Genomic DNA, 13,620 nt, shown 5'->3' with positions numbered 1-13,620 from the left:
CTTACGTGCCATCAATCTTCTCCATGCCGTGGAAGAAGCTGATGCAGTCGGAAGTGTTCCTCAGATTCAAGCACTTCTCGTCAATGAACTGGGCTGAGGTTTTGTCCTCGAGGTCCCTCTCCAGAGCGTGCTGGGCGTCTCGGTTATCCCTGTGGGGAGGAAGGCGTTGTCTCCAGAGAGTTCACTTACCCAGGGCCCCTCACCCAAGGTCACAGGCAGGCCGGTGAGAGCTGGGGCCGTGCACCTCACTCTGGACCCCCAGGAAGGTGCTCCGTGTACACGGAGCGGCTTCTCAGCCCCCTTCCCACCTCGATGCCCCCATGTGCATGTACCCAGGCCCCCCGCTTGACCCTTCCTCCCAGTTCAAGCAGACTTGTCATTTAGAATGGGGTCAGCTTCTTACCTCTTCTGTAAAGAACCAAAGCGTAAATATTTTAGGCTTTGTGGGCCATAGCGTCTCTGTCCCAACTACTTAACTGCGTGAACGCAGCCACCGATGCTGCGTAAATGAAAGGCCGTGGCTGTATTCCAATAAAACTTTATCTACGAAAATAGATGTGGGGCCAGATTTGGCGTGAGGGCCATAGTTTGCTGCCTCCTGATTTGGAGGATATAAATTCTCACTTTGGACAGTTCAAATCAACTCACATATCCTTGTTTCTGGCCCTGAGCTGGGCACAGGGGGAATAAACACGAAGAGGCAGATTTGTATAACCAAAGCGAGTAAAAACAAATGCAGTACAGAATGGAAGGGGTGAGAGCACAGGTCTGGGAAGGATACACAAGTAACACAGAGGAGGGAGTGACTAACTCAGGGCGAGGGGGTGGTCAGAAGGCTTCTCCAGGAGGTCTGTGAGCTGGGTTTTCATAACAAATAGGAATAGACATTACTGACAAAGTGGGTGGGAGAAAGGGAATTGCCAGCTGAGAACAGCTCTTGTACAGAGGCAGGGACACTGGAGCTGCAGGGGCCTGCAAACAGCTCATTAGGGCTGGGCGGGGCCAGGGAGCGGGCTGGGTCTGGGAGTGGGCAGGGGTTGAGAAGTGGGGTGGGGTCAGGGAGTGGGTGGAGTTGAGAGGGGGTGGGGCCTGGAAGTAGGCGGGGCCGGGGACTGAACCGAGGGAATAAATGGACTAGTGTCTGCCCAGGGTAGGAGTCCAGAGGGCAGGTGTCTTGGCTAAGCAGCTTAGACTTACAGGCCAGTATTTCCCAAACTTCAGGTATTAGAGAACCACTTGCATGATTCTTGCCATATTCCCAAAGTACCCGGGCTATAAGTTCCTTGACATTTTTCTTTCCAAAGAAATCAATTTTCAAGTATAAATAGAGGAAAATGTACATCACTGTCTTTAAAGGGCAACCTGTAACCTTTTTCTTAATAGAGGGACACCTCAAACATTCTTAGTCTTGTGCTAAGACAAGCCTAATTGAATCTGAGCTAGAATTGATTTCCTCCAGAAGGTTCTAAGCCTGAGCCTATTTCCATCTTGACTGTGCATAAGCAAAGAGGGGGACATTCTCCTTGAAGTGTTGAGAAGAATCGAAAGAGAACACGGATGGGAATATTCTCACCGAGCCAGCAGCTGTCCAGGTCCCACCTAAGATGACTGCCCATCTCCTGCTACTGTCGCTCTTTTCCCATATGCATCACCCATTCCCCTGTCCCTCTCTCTCTCTCATCTGTCTCTTTCTGCCTCATCTCTTTTGGTTTCTCTCTGTCTCAGGGTCTCTGTATATTCTCTCTCCCCTTCTTCCCACTAGGTCTCTATCCATCATTTTGTCTCATTCTTTTCTGCTATGGAAAATGGGAGCAGATCAGGGGCAAGGAAACTCAGTCCTGGTGGTGGGTTCCCACCCCAGGATGTGGAGGGGTCATGTCGGAGCAGGAGACCCCACCAGGGGCCCCAGAGGCCTTCTGGATGGGCAGAGCCATGGAGAAATGGGGCCCTGTCTGGCCTAGCGGGCCGAGTGGGCACGAAGAGCAGGCATGGACAACAGGCACATCAGAGTGCTCCAGGGACCCGGGGACCCCAGAATGCCTGGTCCTGCTAAAGAGGGCTGGGGGAACGGGGGCGCCCCTGTCTCCCCTCCTTGGCCCATGTCTGAGGGCCGGGCCAGTGCCCACGAGGAGAAGCCGAAACTGTGCTCCTGTGCAGTCAGGAACAGCCTTCTCTGCTGGGCTGGAAGCAGCCCGCGGGTCATGCAGGGTGAGGACACAGCCCCTCCAGAGCAGGGGGCCCGAGGCAGAGCCTCCCCGTCGGGGCGAGGACACACTGAGTTCTGCCTGCTTGAGGAAGCTCCAGCAGCTCCAGGGTCTTTAGGGAGCCCGAGCTGCCTCCCCGTGAGATGGCGGCACCCAAGGACAAACCGTCCCTGTCCAGGGTGGATCCAGTGCCAGGGAAGGGGAGGCCGCCCTGTTCCACCCACTCGCCATCGCCCCTGGGCCCTCTGCCTGTCTCTGCCTCGGTGGCTTTCCCCTCTCTACCTCAGCATCTCTCTCACGGCCTCTGTTTGCCCTGTCTTTGTCTCATGTCTCCATGTCCCTCTTTGTCCAGTGCGTCTGTTCCTGTTGCTCCATTCTCTGGTCCTGTCTGCTTATACCTTTGTGTCTTTCTCTTTGTATCTTTCGGCCCCTCCTGATGTCAACTCTGCTCTCATCCTGTTTCTCTCTCTCTGTGACTGTCTCTAGCCGTGTCAGTCTCTCGAGTTCTCCCAACTCCCCTCACCCCTTGCTTCATCCCTGCCTCAGGATGTTTCTTCCAGCGTCCAGCCTCCCTCTCCCAGCTCCCGGATTTCAGGTCAGGGCACTCTGACAGCTCAATCCACCCAGTTTCCCACACTTCAGCCCCGCCCTGCTACTGCCCCAGCCCCATGTTCCGCCATGTCCCTGTCTCTACCACAAATAGAAACCCATTCCCTCTTGCTGTAAGTAGGTGATCACAAAAATAAGAGCAAGAAAAAGACAATACAATAAATACATTTGCCTGCCCAAAGCTCTCCCTTTGTTAAAACTTTCCTGTTTCAATAAACACATTTAAATTATTTTTTTTAAGTGTATCTATTTAAAAACAAACATGACATGGCACAAGGAGTCATCAGAAATCAGGACAGAGGCATGCAAATGGCTGGCGTCGACTCTGTGTCCGTCCACTCAACGGCCACACCTGCCCTGCTTGAGTCTGAACCTCGGCTCGCCTCCACCTCTGCCACCCCCGGGTCTCCCAGCAACGCTGGCCTCTTGGCCACGCCCTTTGACCCACAGGTGGATTTCCTCCTTCCCAACGCAGCCCTGGATGCCAGTTATCCCGGGTGCGTCCCTCCTAGCCCCGCCCCCCAGGTCACACCACACCCGTCAGGGGAGTGAGGGCTGCTGGGGGTGGGTGATGTTTCGGGGACTAAACAAGCCAAGTCGTTAAGCTCCCAGAGGCTGTTCGAATCCTGAGCATCCCACCGGGGCCGCCCGAGCCCACCATGCTGTGGGAGGGGGCAATGCCTGTGTCTCTGCTGGGGCCGAGGGTAAGTGGAGAGGAGAAACAAGCAGAGTAGCGAGCCCGGCAAGAGTTAAAGGCGAGCACCCAGCTCGAGGGCCAGGCGGGAAGGCGCCTCGGGGCAGCTGGGGTCCAAGGGCTTAGCTATGGGCCCCGAGTCCTGTAAAACTCCAGCCTCCCTTTAATTATGAGGGGAGCCTCCTGGCTTGCCACGATGCTCGTTACAGAATCACCCGGAACAAAAAGCAGATTCCTTTTGAAGACTCCTGGCTCCAGGCATCCACCCGCAACTCTGGAGAGGCCTGGCCCCTCGCCTTGTTGCCTCAAGCCACCCACCCTCCGTCACGTTCCAAGGCTCGTCACTCACACAGGGGAGCCTCGAGAAGGCTCGGGTCCTTTGGCAGGGCCCTTGTTGCAAGCAAGAGCAAACAGTGGTGTGTACCTCAGTAACATTATGGGGGTGCCCCGAAACCAGCAGAGTGGGAGTATTTACACCACAGGAACCGGCCACTGCTACAAAGCAGGGCTTCTGTTTCCTCCTGGAGGGCTGGTTGTTAAAGACTTGCCAGCACACCACTGACCAGAAGAACCACCTAGAGACGAGCAGGCCCGCCTGGCATGTCCCCAGAAACCCGCAAGTCCCAAAACAAACTCCAAGGGAGGGAAGGGTGAGAAAGAAGCTCTTACTGCATCTGGGTATCAATTCTTTGGGCTAGTTTTCTCATCTGTTCCTGGCAACATTTTAGCAAATCAACCTCCTGAAATGAGAAAGTTTGGAAAGAGCAATGTATCTTCAAAACTCATAAACTCTCCTGGGCCGGCACCCCCATCCCTCACCTCTCCCTGCCCACCCCTCACTCCGCAAGGTGAAATGTGAGGGCACGGCCATTTCTGGCCTTGCCCTGTGATCCCAGGGACGGGGGACGAAACATCAGTTATGGAGGTGCAGCTTTTCTTTGCCCTTCTTTCTTTTCTTTTTATCTATTTCCAGATTAAAAGAAACTTGAGCATCTACTAGGTGCCAAATGCTCACACACAGATTATTTTATTGTAAAATAGTGTATGTGGAGTGGCACAGTGTGTGGCACACAGCAAATACTCAGGAAACACTAGCTCTTACTACTGGTATTTATTGGTATTTGTCTTACGACGATGCCCCTTTTGAAGATGAGAAGACTGAAAGTCAAATGCCACCATTTCTCCCTGTCACCCTATTTGCAGCCTAGTCCCCTCCCCCCCCTTTCTGGGCACCAATTTTCCACGGGTGGCACCTGTGGCTTCTGCTCCAGAGAGGCCACTCAGAAAGTGCTGACCAGCTGCCCCCACCCCACCCACCCCGCAGTGAGCCGGGCAGAGGAGACGCTTACCCGGATGAGGTTTTTCTCCACATTGTCGTGCACCAAATCAATCCCGATCCTTTTCTCCCGATGGTACAGGCACTCCAGGGCCACCTGTAGGGGCAGTGGGGAGCAGAGTGGCCTCCCTGCAGGGCCGTGGCCCCTCGCGAAGGCGGCACACCTACCTTTGCCGCGGTCTGCTCTTTTCCCTGGAAACAGGGACGCTGTGTGGCCTTGCCACTGGGCCTGGGGTGGGGTTCTGCTTGCCCATCTCCCTCAGTGGCAGCTGTGGGATGGCATGGCCAATGCAGGAGAGTGCCGGACCCCCACAGGGAAAAGGTGGGATGGAGGAGGGCCCTTGGAACTGTGTTCCATTCTCCTCTCAGCTGCAGCACCAAGGAGTCACCGGGTGGGGCTAACGCCCGTCCCCTAAACTCCTTAAGCTTCCCAAGCTTAGGACACTACGGTACAGTGAAAAGCCCCTGCACAGGACAGGACTGCCGCCCTCTGCGCGGCCATCTCCCCCACATTTGGCTGAAGTGCTGGTCTCTGGGCAGGTCACAGGAGAGAGAGAGGGAGGGTAAAAATGGCTGGGGGATGGGGGGCAACATGTCTCAGGATTGTTAAGAAGTGGAGGACGGGCCCGGAATCAACGTTCTCCCAGCCTTCTCCAGCTGACAGAATGGGCACCAATAACCTGGCGGAAGTGCCAGCCAGCCCAGTTGATGCGGAAGCTGGAGCAGAGCCACCACCAGGTGGCAGCAGAGAGCATTCGGCAGAGGCTGGGATTTGGAAAGGGCCCTGGACTCTGGGAGCTCCCTGTCCCCTGCCTGGCCCCCAAGTCATGCCATCTTATTCGACTTAAATGTTTGTGTATTGCTTATCACATAATAATGGGGACTTGCTGTAATAAACGTGAATATGGACTATGACACTTCCTCCATTTCATGTAAAGTACAAATAAAATCGTCTTTATAATATTTTGTTATTAATGATTTTTAATATATAACCCAAGTGAAAAAAAAACCACAGTTTCAAGATGAGGTCTCTACTCACTCCTAGGACGATCATCCCTAAACTCATCATGGAAAAACTGCTACCCCTAAACCCACCATGTATAGAAATTCTAGAGCCATACTGAATCTCCTCTCTTCTGAAAGACATTGAGAACATAAAGTTATGGCCCTTAGACATTTGTTACATATCTTAATTCTTAAATCCAACCTGGAGAATCTATCTTCGGTCCTCCAACCCTCCATGATGCTGAAATTCTTCAGGTGCTGGATATTCAGCTTCCTGAGCTTTGTCACCTGAGAAATCAGAGCCACCCAGGTTTCTGGAGCTGAACAGGGCCCTGGGGGACAAGCAGTCTGGTGGTTTGCAAACTTGGTGTTCCCAGCAGCCCTTGGCTTTCCATGCATGTGGGATGTCTCAATAAACTACATGAGGCTTCCTGTTATTCCTCCTTGCAGCTCTGTTTATATCTGTTTTATCTATTGTGATGTTTAGTATATATTTGAAGACAGGTTCTCAGCTTTGGGGTGGGGGAGTAGGGGACAAAAATCAATGATTCCACCCAGTCCTCCCATTTTACAGATGAAGAGGTTGAGGCTCAGAGGAATGAGAGAGGACGAACTCTCCCAAAGGCACACAGACTTCCACTTCTTGTGTCCTATGGGTCAGTTCTGGAGATAAGTTATATACCCAGACCGCACAAGTCTGGGTAGCATAGAATTGGAAAGTGAAGGCGTTTCTTAAAGATGGGCCTATTCCAGTTAAGGCCTTGAATAGATATTTTTCCAAAGAACACATAAAAATGGCCAAATGTACAAGAAAAGATGTTCAACCTCACCAGTCACAGGGAAATACCAGTCAAAACCACAATGAGACAATACTTCACACCCACTAGGTTGGCTACAATAATAGTAATTTTAAAAAACCAAACAAAAAGAAAATAAGTATTGGCAAGGGTAGAGGGAACTTGGGATCCTTGTACATTGCTGGTGGGAATGTAAAATCATTCAGCTTCTGTGGAAAATAGTTTAGGGGTTCCTCAAAAACCTAAACATAGCATTGCCATATGACCTGGCGCTTCCACTCTTAGGTACATACCCCAAAAGAATTGAAGGCAGGGACTCAGAGGCTTGTGCACTTGTGCCCACAGCAGCACAATTCACAATGGTCAAAAGGTGGAGACAAGCCCAGTGGGCATCCATGGGTTATCCAATGAATGGATAACCAAAATGTGGAATATGCATACAGCGGAACATTATTCAGCCGTAGAAAGGAATGCCGTTCAGACACATGCTACCATATGGATGAACCTCAAAACCTCGATGCTAAGTGGAAGGAGCTAATCCCAAAGGTCACATCTGTGCGATTCATTTACAGGTAATTTTCAGAACAGTCAAACCCACAGAAACAGAAAGCAGCTCAGTGGTTGCCAGGGACTGGGGCAGGGGGAACAGGCGGCAAAACGTTGGGGGTGTCAGAAACGTTCTGGGATTAGACAGAGGTGGTGGCTGCACGACACTGCGAATGTCCTAAATGCCAGTGAATAGTGCACTTTAAAACGGTCAATTCTTCATGTGAACTTTACCTCAAAAATTTTTTTCAGAAAACCAAAAACAAAACGCCCTGCTCTCACGGGTGTCCCCGTTACAGCCGCCAGAGTCCCACGGGAGAAACGGACAGAAGCCACGTCGACGGCCTCCATTCCACCCCCCTGCCACGGGGCTCACGCGCGCTAAGCCTGGGCCGGGCACTGCGGCCAGCACGGACATCGAGGGGGTCAAGCTGAGGGGGTCCTCGTCTCCTTTCCTTCCTCACTCCTCATTCCTTCAGGGGGCGGGATCTCTGTTAAGGCAGTGGAGAGGCTTAGAGACAGGGTTGGCATAAGAAGGTGTTGAAGGTTTTCATAAGACACGCTGTTCGTGTAGACGCAGCACGCTGGCCGGCAAACGTTTTCGATAAAGGGCCGAGAGTGAGTATTTTCGGCTTGCAGGCCATTCACTGTCTGTCGCAACTACTCAGCTCTGTTGCAGTGGCATGACAACCCACCCAGAGGACGGGTGAACAGATGGATGTGGCTGGTTTCCACTACAGCTTCAGGAAAGCAGGCGGGGGCCGGGTTTGGCTTGCAGGCAGGAGCTTGCCAACCTCTGCTCTACACTAACAAACCTGAAGACCCAAAGCCACCTCTAAAGATGCCAAGTGAGAACCCCAGGAGGGAGCAAAGGGCCCAGGGAGTGGAGTTCAAGCAAAGACCAAGAGAAACTCTGGGAGCGAAGGGGAACCTGAAAGAGCAGGACTCTGGCTGGTGGGGCTCCATAAAGTACCTGGACACCACTTTGTGTCTGCAGCCTCTGGGCCCTGTGGACATGCGATGACCTAATCTATCTTCTTAGTGGACTCTACTCTCCTACCTGCTCAGAGCTTGCTACATCAACTAAGGGGTTACAGGTGAGAAAAGAGCCTGGCTGCTTTGGCTCCTAGCTGATCTGGATGGGCCCCTTCTCCAAGTTTCTCTGAACCTAGGAAAGGGGGGCATTTCTTGGATGAGAGACCTAACTTCAGACACGCTATAGTTTAGTGGTTAAGAGCCTAGGTTCTGGAGTCAGATCATCAGAGTTCAAATCCAGGCTTAGCCTACTTCCTACTTGCTCGGGCAAGTTACTTAACCTCTCCGACCCTCTGTTTCCTCCTCTGCAGCTGGGCACAACATTGATGCATATCTCACAGGTCAGTAAATACTTTCCCTGTTTGGGAGATCCCCAAATGAAGGGAGCACTTTGGAAAGTGGCCAGGGTCCAGGGATGCCCACCCACCCTGCCACGTGTCTTGGGATTTTCTCTCTCTGGCCCTCATACCCACAGACCCGCTGCTGTGGGAGACAGTAGAGAGGAACGAAGAAGGGACTGCTGGGGGGAGTTCCTGCAATCGAAGGCCGGGGAGGACTGGTGATTGGGCCCCGCCTGTGACGTCACAAAGCGCAGCGGGAGAGCACTGGTGCCTTGATGCTGGGCTGCACAGGGGGATGCCAAGGCGAGGGACTCACCGACTCGGCCCACAGGAAGTGCTGAGCCCCTTCTACGTGCCAGGCTTGCTCGAGGTGCTGGGGATGCCACCATGAGCCAGCCAGATGGGGTCCCCGCTCTTACGGCATCTACATTCTGACGCGGGGAGATTCAACCAACAAGTAAACACGCGAAGAAACACTCTCGCTTCCGACTGTGCTAAAGAATGCAGTGAGGGGAAGCGGACTTGGCCCAGTGGTTAGGACATCTGCCTACCACTTGGGAGGTCCACGGTTCAAACCCCAGGCCTCCTTGACCCGTGTGGAGCTGGCCCATGCGCAGTGCTGATGCGCACAAGGAGTGCCGTGCCACGCAGGGGTGTCCCCGCGTAGGGGAGCCCCACGCGCAAGGAGTGCGCCCCGTAAGGAGAGCCGCCCAGAGCAAAGGAAAGTGCAGCCTGCCCAGGAATGGCGCCGCTCACAAGGAGAGCTGACACAGCAAGATGACGCAACAAAAAGAAACACAGATTCCCACGCCACTGATAAGGATAGAAACGGTCACAGAAGAATATGCAGCAAATGGACACAGAGAGCAGACAACTTGGGGGGGGGGTGAGGAGAAATAAATCAATCTTTTAACAATTAAAAAAAAGACTGCAGTGAGGCTGATGGGGGCGTGTGGGGGAGAGTGGCCGCAAGGTGGCCAGGGAGGAGTGGGCCTGAGGCCTGTACCAGGAGAAGCTGCCGTGCAGGGACGCTGGGAAGGGGGAGCAGCAGGTGCCAAGGCCCTGGAGTGCGAGGAGGCCGGAGCGGTGAGCAGGGGCCAGAGGCCAAGGCCTGGAATTTAGGGGTCAGCTAGGGCGCGCTGGGAAGCCACTGCAGGGATTTGAAGCAGGGGAGCACCAAGATCCAGTTTCATACTGAAAAGGCCCCTCGGGCTGCTGTGCAGAGAACGGGTCACAGGGGAACAGGAGTGGGGGACCAGGTAGGAGCTAGTCGCCGCCCAGCGAGAGGCTGCCTGGACTGAGGTGGTGGTCCTGGAGATGGAGGGAAGCAAGTAGAATTGATAGTTCTGGGCCTCCCATGCCGCCACGGGGCTGACTGCCGGAGGCTGAGTGTGGCCGGCAGAGCTGGTTTTCCCACACCGGCTGTGGGAGTGAGAGTTGGGGTTGGGGAGCAGGCGATTTGGGTTGCTGCTCAGGGAGCAGCAGCCCCCCTTCCTCCCAAGGGAGAAACCCCGACGGGTTTGGGGCTCCCCAGGTGGTGGGAAGCTGGGCCATGTCTCCCCGGGGGGACCCAAGGCGGGAGCTCCCCACGGACGTCCCCATGGCCTGTGGGCGCAGAAACGGCTGCGGGAGGCGTCAGGGGAGGAGGTTCTTGAATTTGGCCCCGGTGCCCCGCTGCAGGGCACAGGGACCAGGAGAACCGCTTCCTGCGGGACGAGGTACGCTCACAACCCGAGGCAGACGCTGCTGGCTCCTTGCCCCTGCTCCTCGCCCTGCTCCGGGGTTTCCTCCGCCACCCGGTGCAAAACGCCCACTTCCCCAGATGTCTCTGCAGCCCTGGAGGCCCTGTGAGTTCTGCCAAATAGCTAGACATAGATGCATGTGGGACCTTCTGGAAAAACAGATGTTTCCCCGATAAAAAGGGACAGCTGCCACTGGCACACTTGCTCTACCACTCCCTGGAATGACGCTTTCTACAAACAGGACAAGTCACATGCTAAGGATGGCGGAGCACAAAGATCGCAGCCTGAGTCCCTTCTGACTTCCAGCCAGGCTGCACCAGTCCTGACCTGTGTCCCTCTGGGATTCTCCTTATGAGAGAAAAATAAATTCCCATTGGGGATATGCCTGAAGATTGGGAGACCCAGCTGGTGTCTGTGAACGGAACGTACACCTTTATAGAGGCGCTTGGGTGTGCGAAATTTTCTTCTGAAATGATTTCAAACTTACAGGAAAGTTGCAAAAATAATAGAACTCCAGTACACCCCTCACCCTGATACCCAGTTTATCAACTTTTAACATTTTGCCACAATTGTTATATTGTTCTACCTATATCATTCTATGACCTATTTTGTAAACATCTGAGAATAGGCTGTCTACATCCCGCCCCTTGGGCACTCAGTACAGCCGTGCACACTTTCTAAGAACGAGCGTATTCACTGTGCGCACAGCCTCGTGCAGTGACCAAATACTGATATTCTATTCATGAACTATTGTGATTAGTAATTGAAGAAAATGTGGCATTGCTGTGGAGAAAGTGGCCGTGGTGGCTGCTGGTGAGTGGGAGTAAGAGAAGTGATGTGGGGGCATTTTTGGGACTTGGAGTTGTCCTGGGTGGTGCTGCAGGGACAGTTACCGGACATTGTATGTCCTCCCATGGCCCACTGGGTGGACTGTGGGAGAGTGTGGGCTATGGTGTGGACCATTGACCATGAGGTGCTGCGATGCTCAGAGATGTATTCACCAAGATGATGCAGGAGGTTGTTGTTATGGGGGGAGGAGTGGGGTGAGGGGGGTGGGGGTATATGGGGACCTCATATTTTTTGAATGTAACATTAAAAAAATAAAGAAAAAAAGGAAAAAAAAAAAAAAGAACTTTAACACTGATATAAAGCTTAGTTCCAATTTTTCAACTGTCCCCAAAACGTCCTTTTGGGCATTTTCTCCATGTATCCATCGATTTGTCCATTTAATCAACACATATTTACTGAGGACCTACTATGTGCTGGGCACTGGGCTAGGCTGTGGATACCTTTGAAACACTGGGCGGGGCAACGGGCAATGAGAGTACCACAGCATACTGATGCATGGGAGCTGAACGTCAGTCCTGAACACATCCGGGACAAAGCAGATAAAAGTCCCTGCCCTCGGGGGGCCTAGAATCTAATCTGGCAAGAAAGACAACAATTACAGTGTATGCCAGAAGGGTGCTGAGGAGAGAAGGCAATTTAAGGCAACTGTAAGGACCGTAACATACATGCACACTATGTCTTGATAAAACCCCTGCCAACTTTGATGTACCCCCAAGGAGAAAAGGAAATTAAATTCAGTCTGTGAAATCCACCTTTGCCTGGGATCACCTTGCACTGATTCAATTTCTACCTTAGAAACGGATCCACGTGATGCCACAGCTCCTGCTGACCCCAAGTGACTGCGACCGTGACCTTCCTGGGGGCGTGGCGTGCGGGTGGCGGCACTCACCTGCAGGGGACAGTTGACCTCGTCGGCCGCGCACTCCAGCCGCCTCTTGATGGTCTCCATGCTGTGGTTCTCGTTGAGAAGCCTGTCCAGCTCGTAGCCCAGCTCGGCCTTCCAGAAGCCGATGTCCGACAGCCTCTGGCCCAGGTTGCGGCACGTGCCCTCCTGCATCTGGCGCGTCAGCTGGTCCTTGTCCTGCATGAGCCGCACCGAGTCGCCCGTCAGCCGGCCGGCCCACAGCCGGGAGGCCTCGGCCCCTCGCAGCTGCAGCTGGTTGGACTGGTCCCAGTCGTGGGGGCTGTAGCGGCAGAAGAGCGCGGAGCGCAGCGCCGGCAGGATGGTGGGGGGCCGCAGGGCGTGGCGGCCCGCAGCGCCCCCGTCCGGGCAGGTCCTGACGTCGGAGACCTTGTAGAAGAGGCTGGGTCGCCATGAGTTGAGGTAGCGGTAGCCGGGCAGGTAGTAGGGCTGGTAGCACTCCTGCACCACGGGGGCCTGCACCGCGGGAGGCAGCGCCGTCAGCTCAAAGGCTTTCTTGGTGCCGCAGTAACTGGCCGTCTGCGGGGTTCCAAGAAACTCCATCCTCCTCCATCAGTCCCGCTCGGGCAAAACTCTGCTTAAAGGGCAAAGCATCAGCAGGAAAGGGGACAGGGCTTCTCTCGGGGCCCGGCAGAACCTCTATGACTCAGCACTGGTGTCACAAAGCCTTTTGGAGGGGCCCCGCTCACTCGTGGGCAGCCTGAATCAAAACCAAGAGCAAATCTCAACGAAGTGATGGTCGGTCTCTTGCCCCACAGAGTTGAGGATGCGAGAAGCGGTGCTTTATTCCTCTGTAACAATGCCATCCGCTCTCCCAGACCCGACTCTGCCCTATGGGAGACACTTCTATGTAGTTCCACTCCAGTAATGGCCAAGTCAGGGTCGATTTGATCAGGGTTCATTTTCTTTCTCTTTGTCCCCAAGATCCCATGACGGTGAGGTGCCCGTGGACTACTACTCAGCAACAAAAGGGAATTAGCTATTGGTACCTGCAGTGACATAAACGAGTCTCCAATGTATTAAGCTAAGCTAGACTCAAAAGGCTGCACCTCGTATGATTCCATTTATGCAACTGCTATGGATTGAACTGTGTACCCCGAAAAGACATGTGCAAGTGCTAAGCCCTGCTCCCGTGAATGGGACCTTAATTAGACATAGGATCTTTGAAGATGTGATTGGTTATGATGAGGCCAAACTGGATTATGGTGGGCCCTTTATCCAATATGACCCGTATCCTTATAAAAAGAAATTTGGGGAGCAGGTGTAGCTCAGTGGTTTCAGTACCTGCTTCCCATGAACGAGGTCCTGGGTTCAATCCCTTAAGTACCTCTTAGAAAAGAAAAGAAAAAAGACAAGAATGATATTTGGCCACAGAGATGGAGGGGACAGTGCCATTGATTGCTACCAACCCACCCGAAGCTAGAAGAGACACGGAGTCTCCCCTAAAGCCTTCGGAAGGAGTGCAGGCGGCTGACACCAAAGTCAGACTTCTGGCCTTCAGGACTGTGAGAAATAAACTCCCCTGGTCATAACCACCCTG

The 13,620-nt window shown here is 53.5% G+C and overlaps 1 protein-coding gene across 1 annotated transcript in view; it reads right to left on the bottom strand.

Annotated features, from left to right (window-relative positions):
• Positions 1-12,906, bottom strand: part of TEKT5 (tektin 5) — a 48,643-nt gene extending 35,737 nt beyond the window's left edge. The window contains exons 1-4 of the mRNA XM_004460712.5: positions 12,048-12,906; positions 4,857-4,940; positions 4,177-4,247; positions 6-149 (exon numbers count right to left, since the gene is read on the bottom strand). Of these exons, the coding sequence (XP_004460769.1) occupies positions 6-149; positions 4,177-4,247; positions 4,857-4,940; positions 12,048-12,623 (875 nt within the window). The 5' untranslated portion in view covers positions 12,624-12,906. The remainder of the gene's footprint in view (positions 1-5; positions 150-4,176; positions 4,248-4,856; positions 4,941-12,047) is intronic.
• Between the last annotated feature and the right edge of the window lie 714 nt (positions 12,907-13,620).

The sequence above is a fragment of the Dasypus novemcinctus genome, chromosome 23, assembly GCF_030445035.2.
Source record: "Dasypus novemcinctus isolate mDasNov1 chromosome 23, mDasNov1.1.hap2, whole genome shotgun sequence".
NCBI classification, from domain to species: domain Eukaryota; kingdom Metazoa; phylum Chordata; class Mammalia; order Cingulata; family Dasypodidae; genus Dasypus; species Dasypus novemcinctus.
Note: the sequence above shows the minus strand (reverse complement) of the source record. Positions and strands in the feature narration are given on the sequence as shown.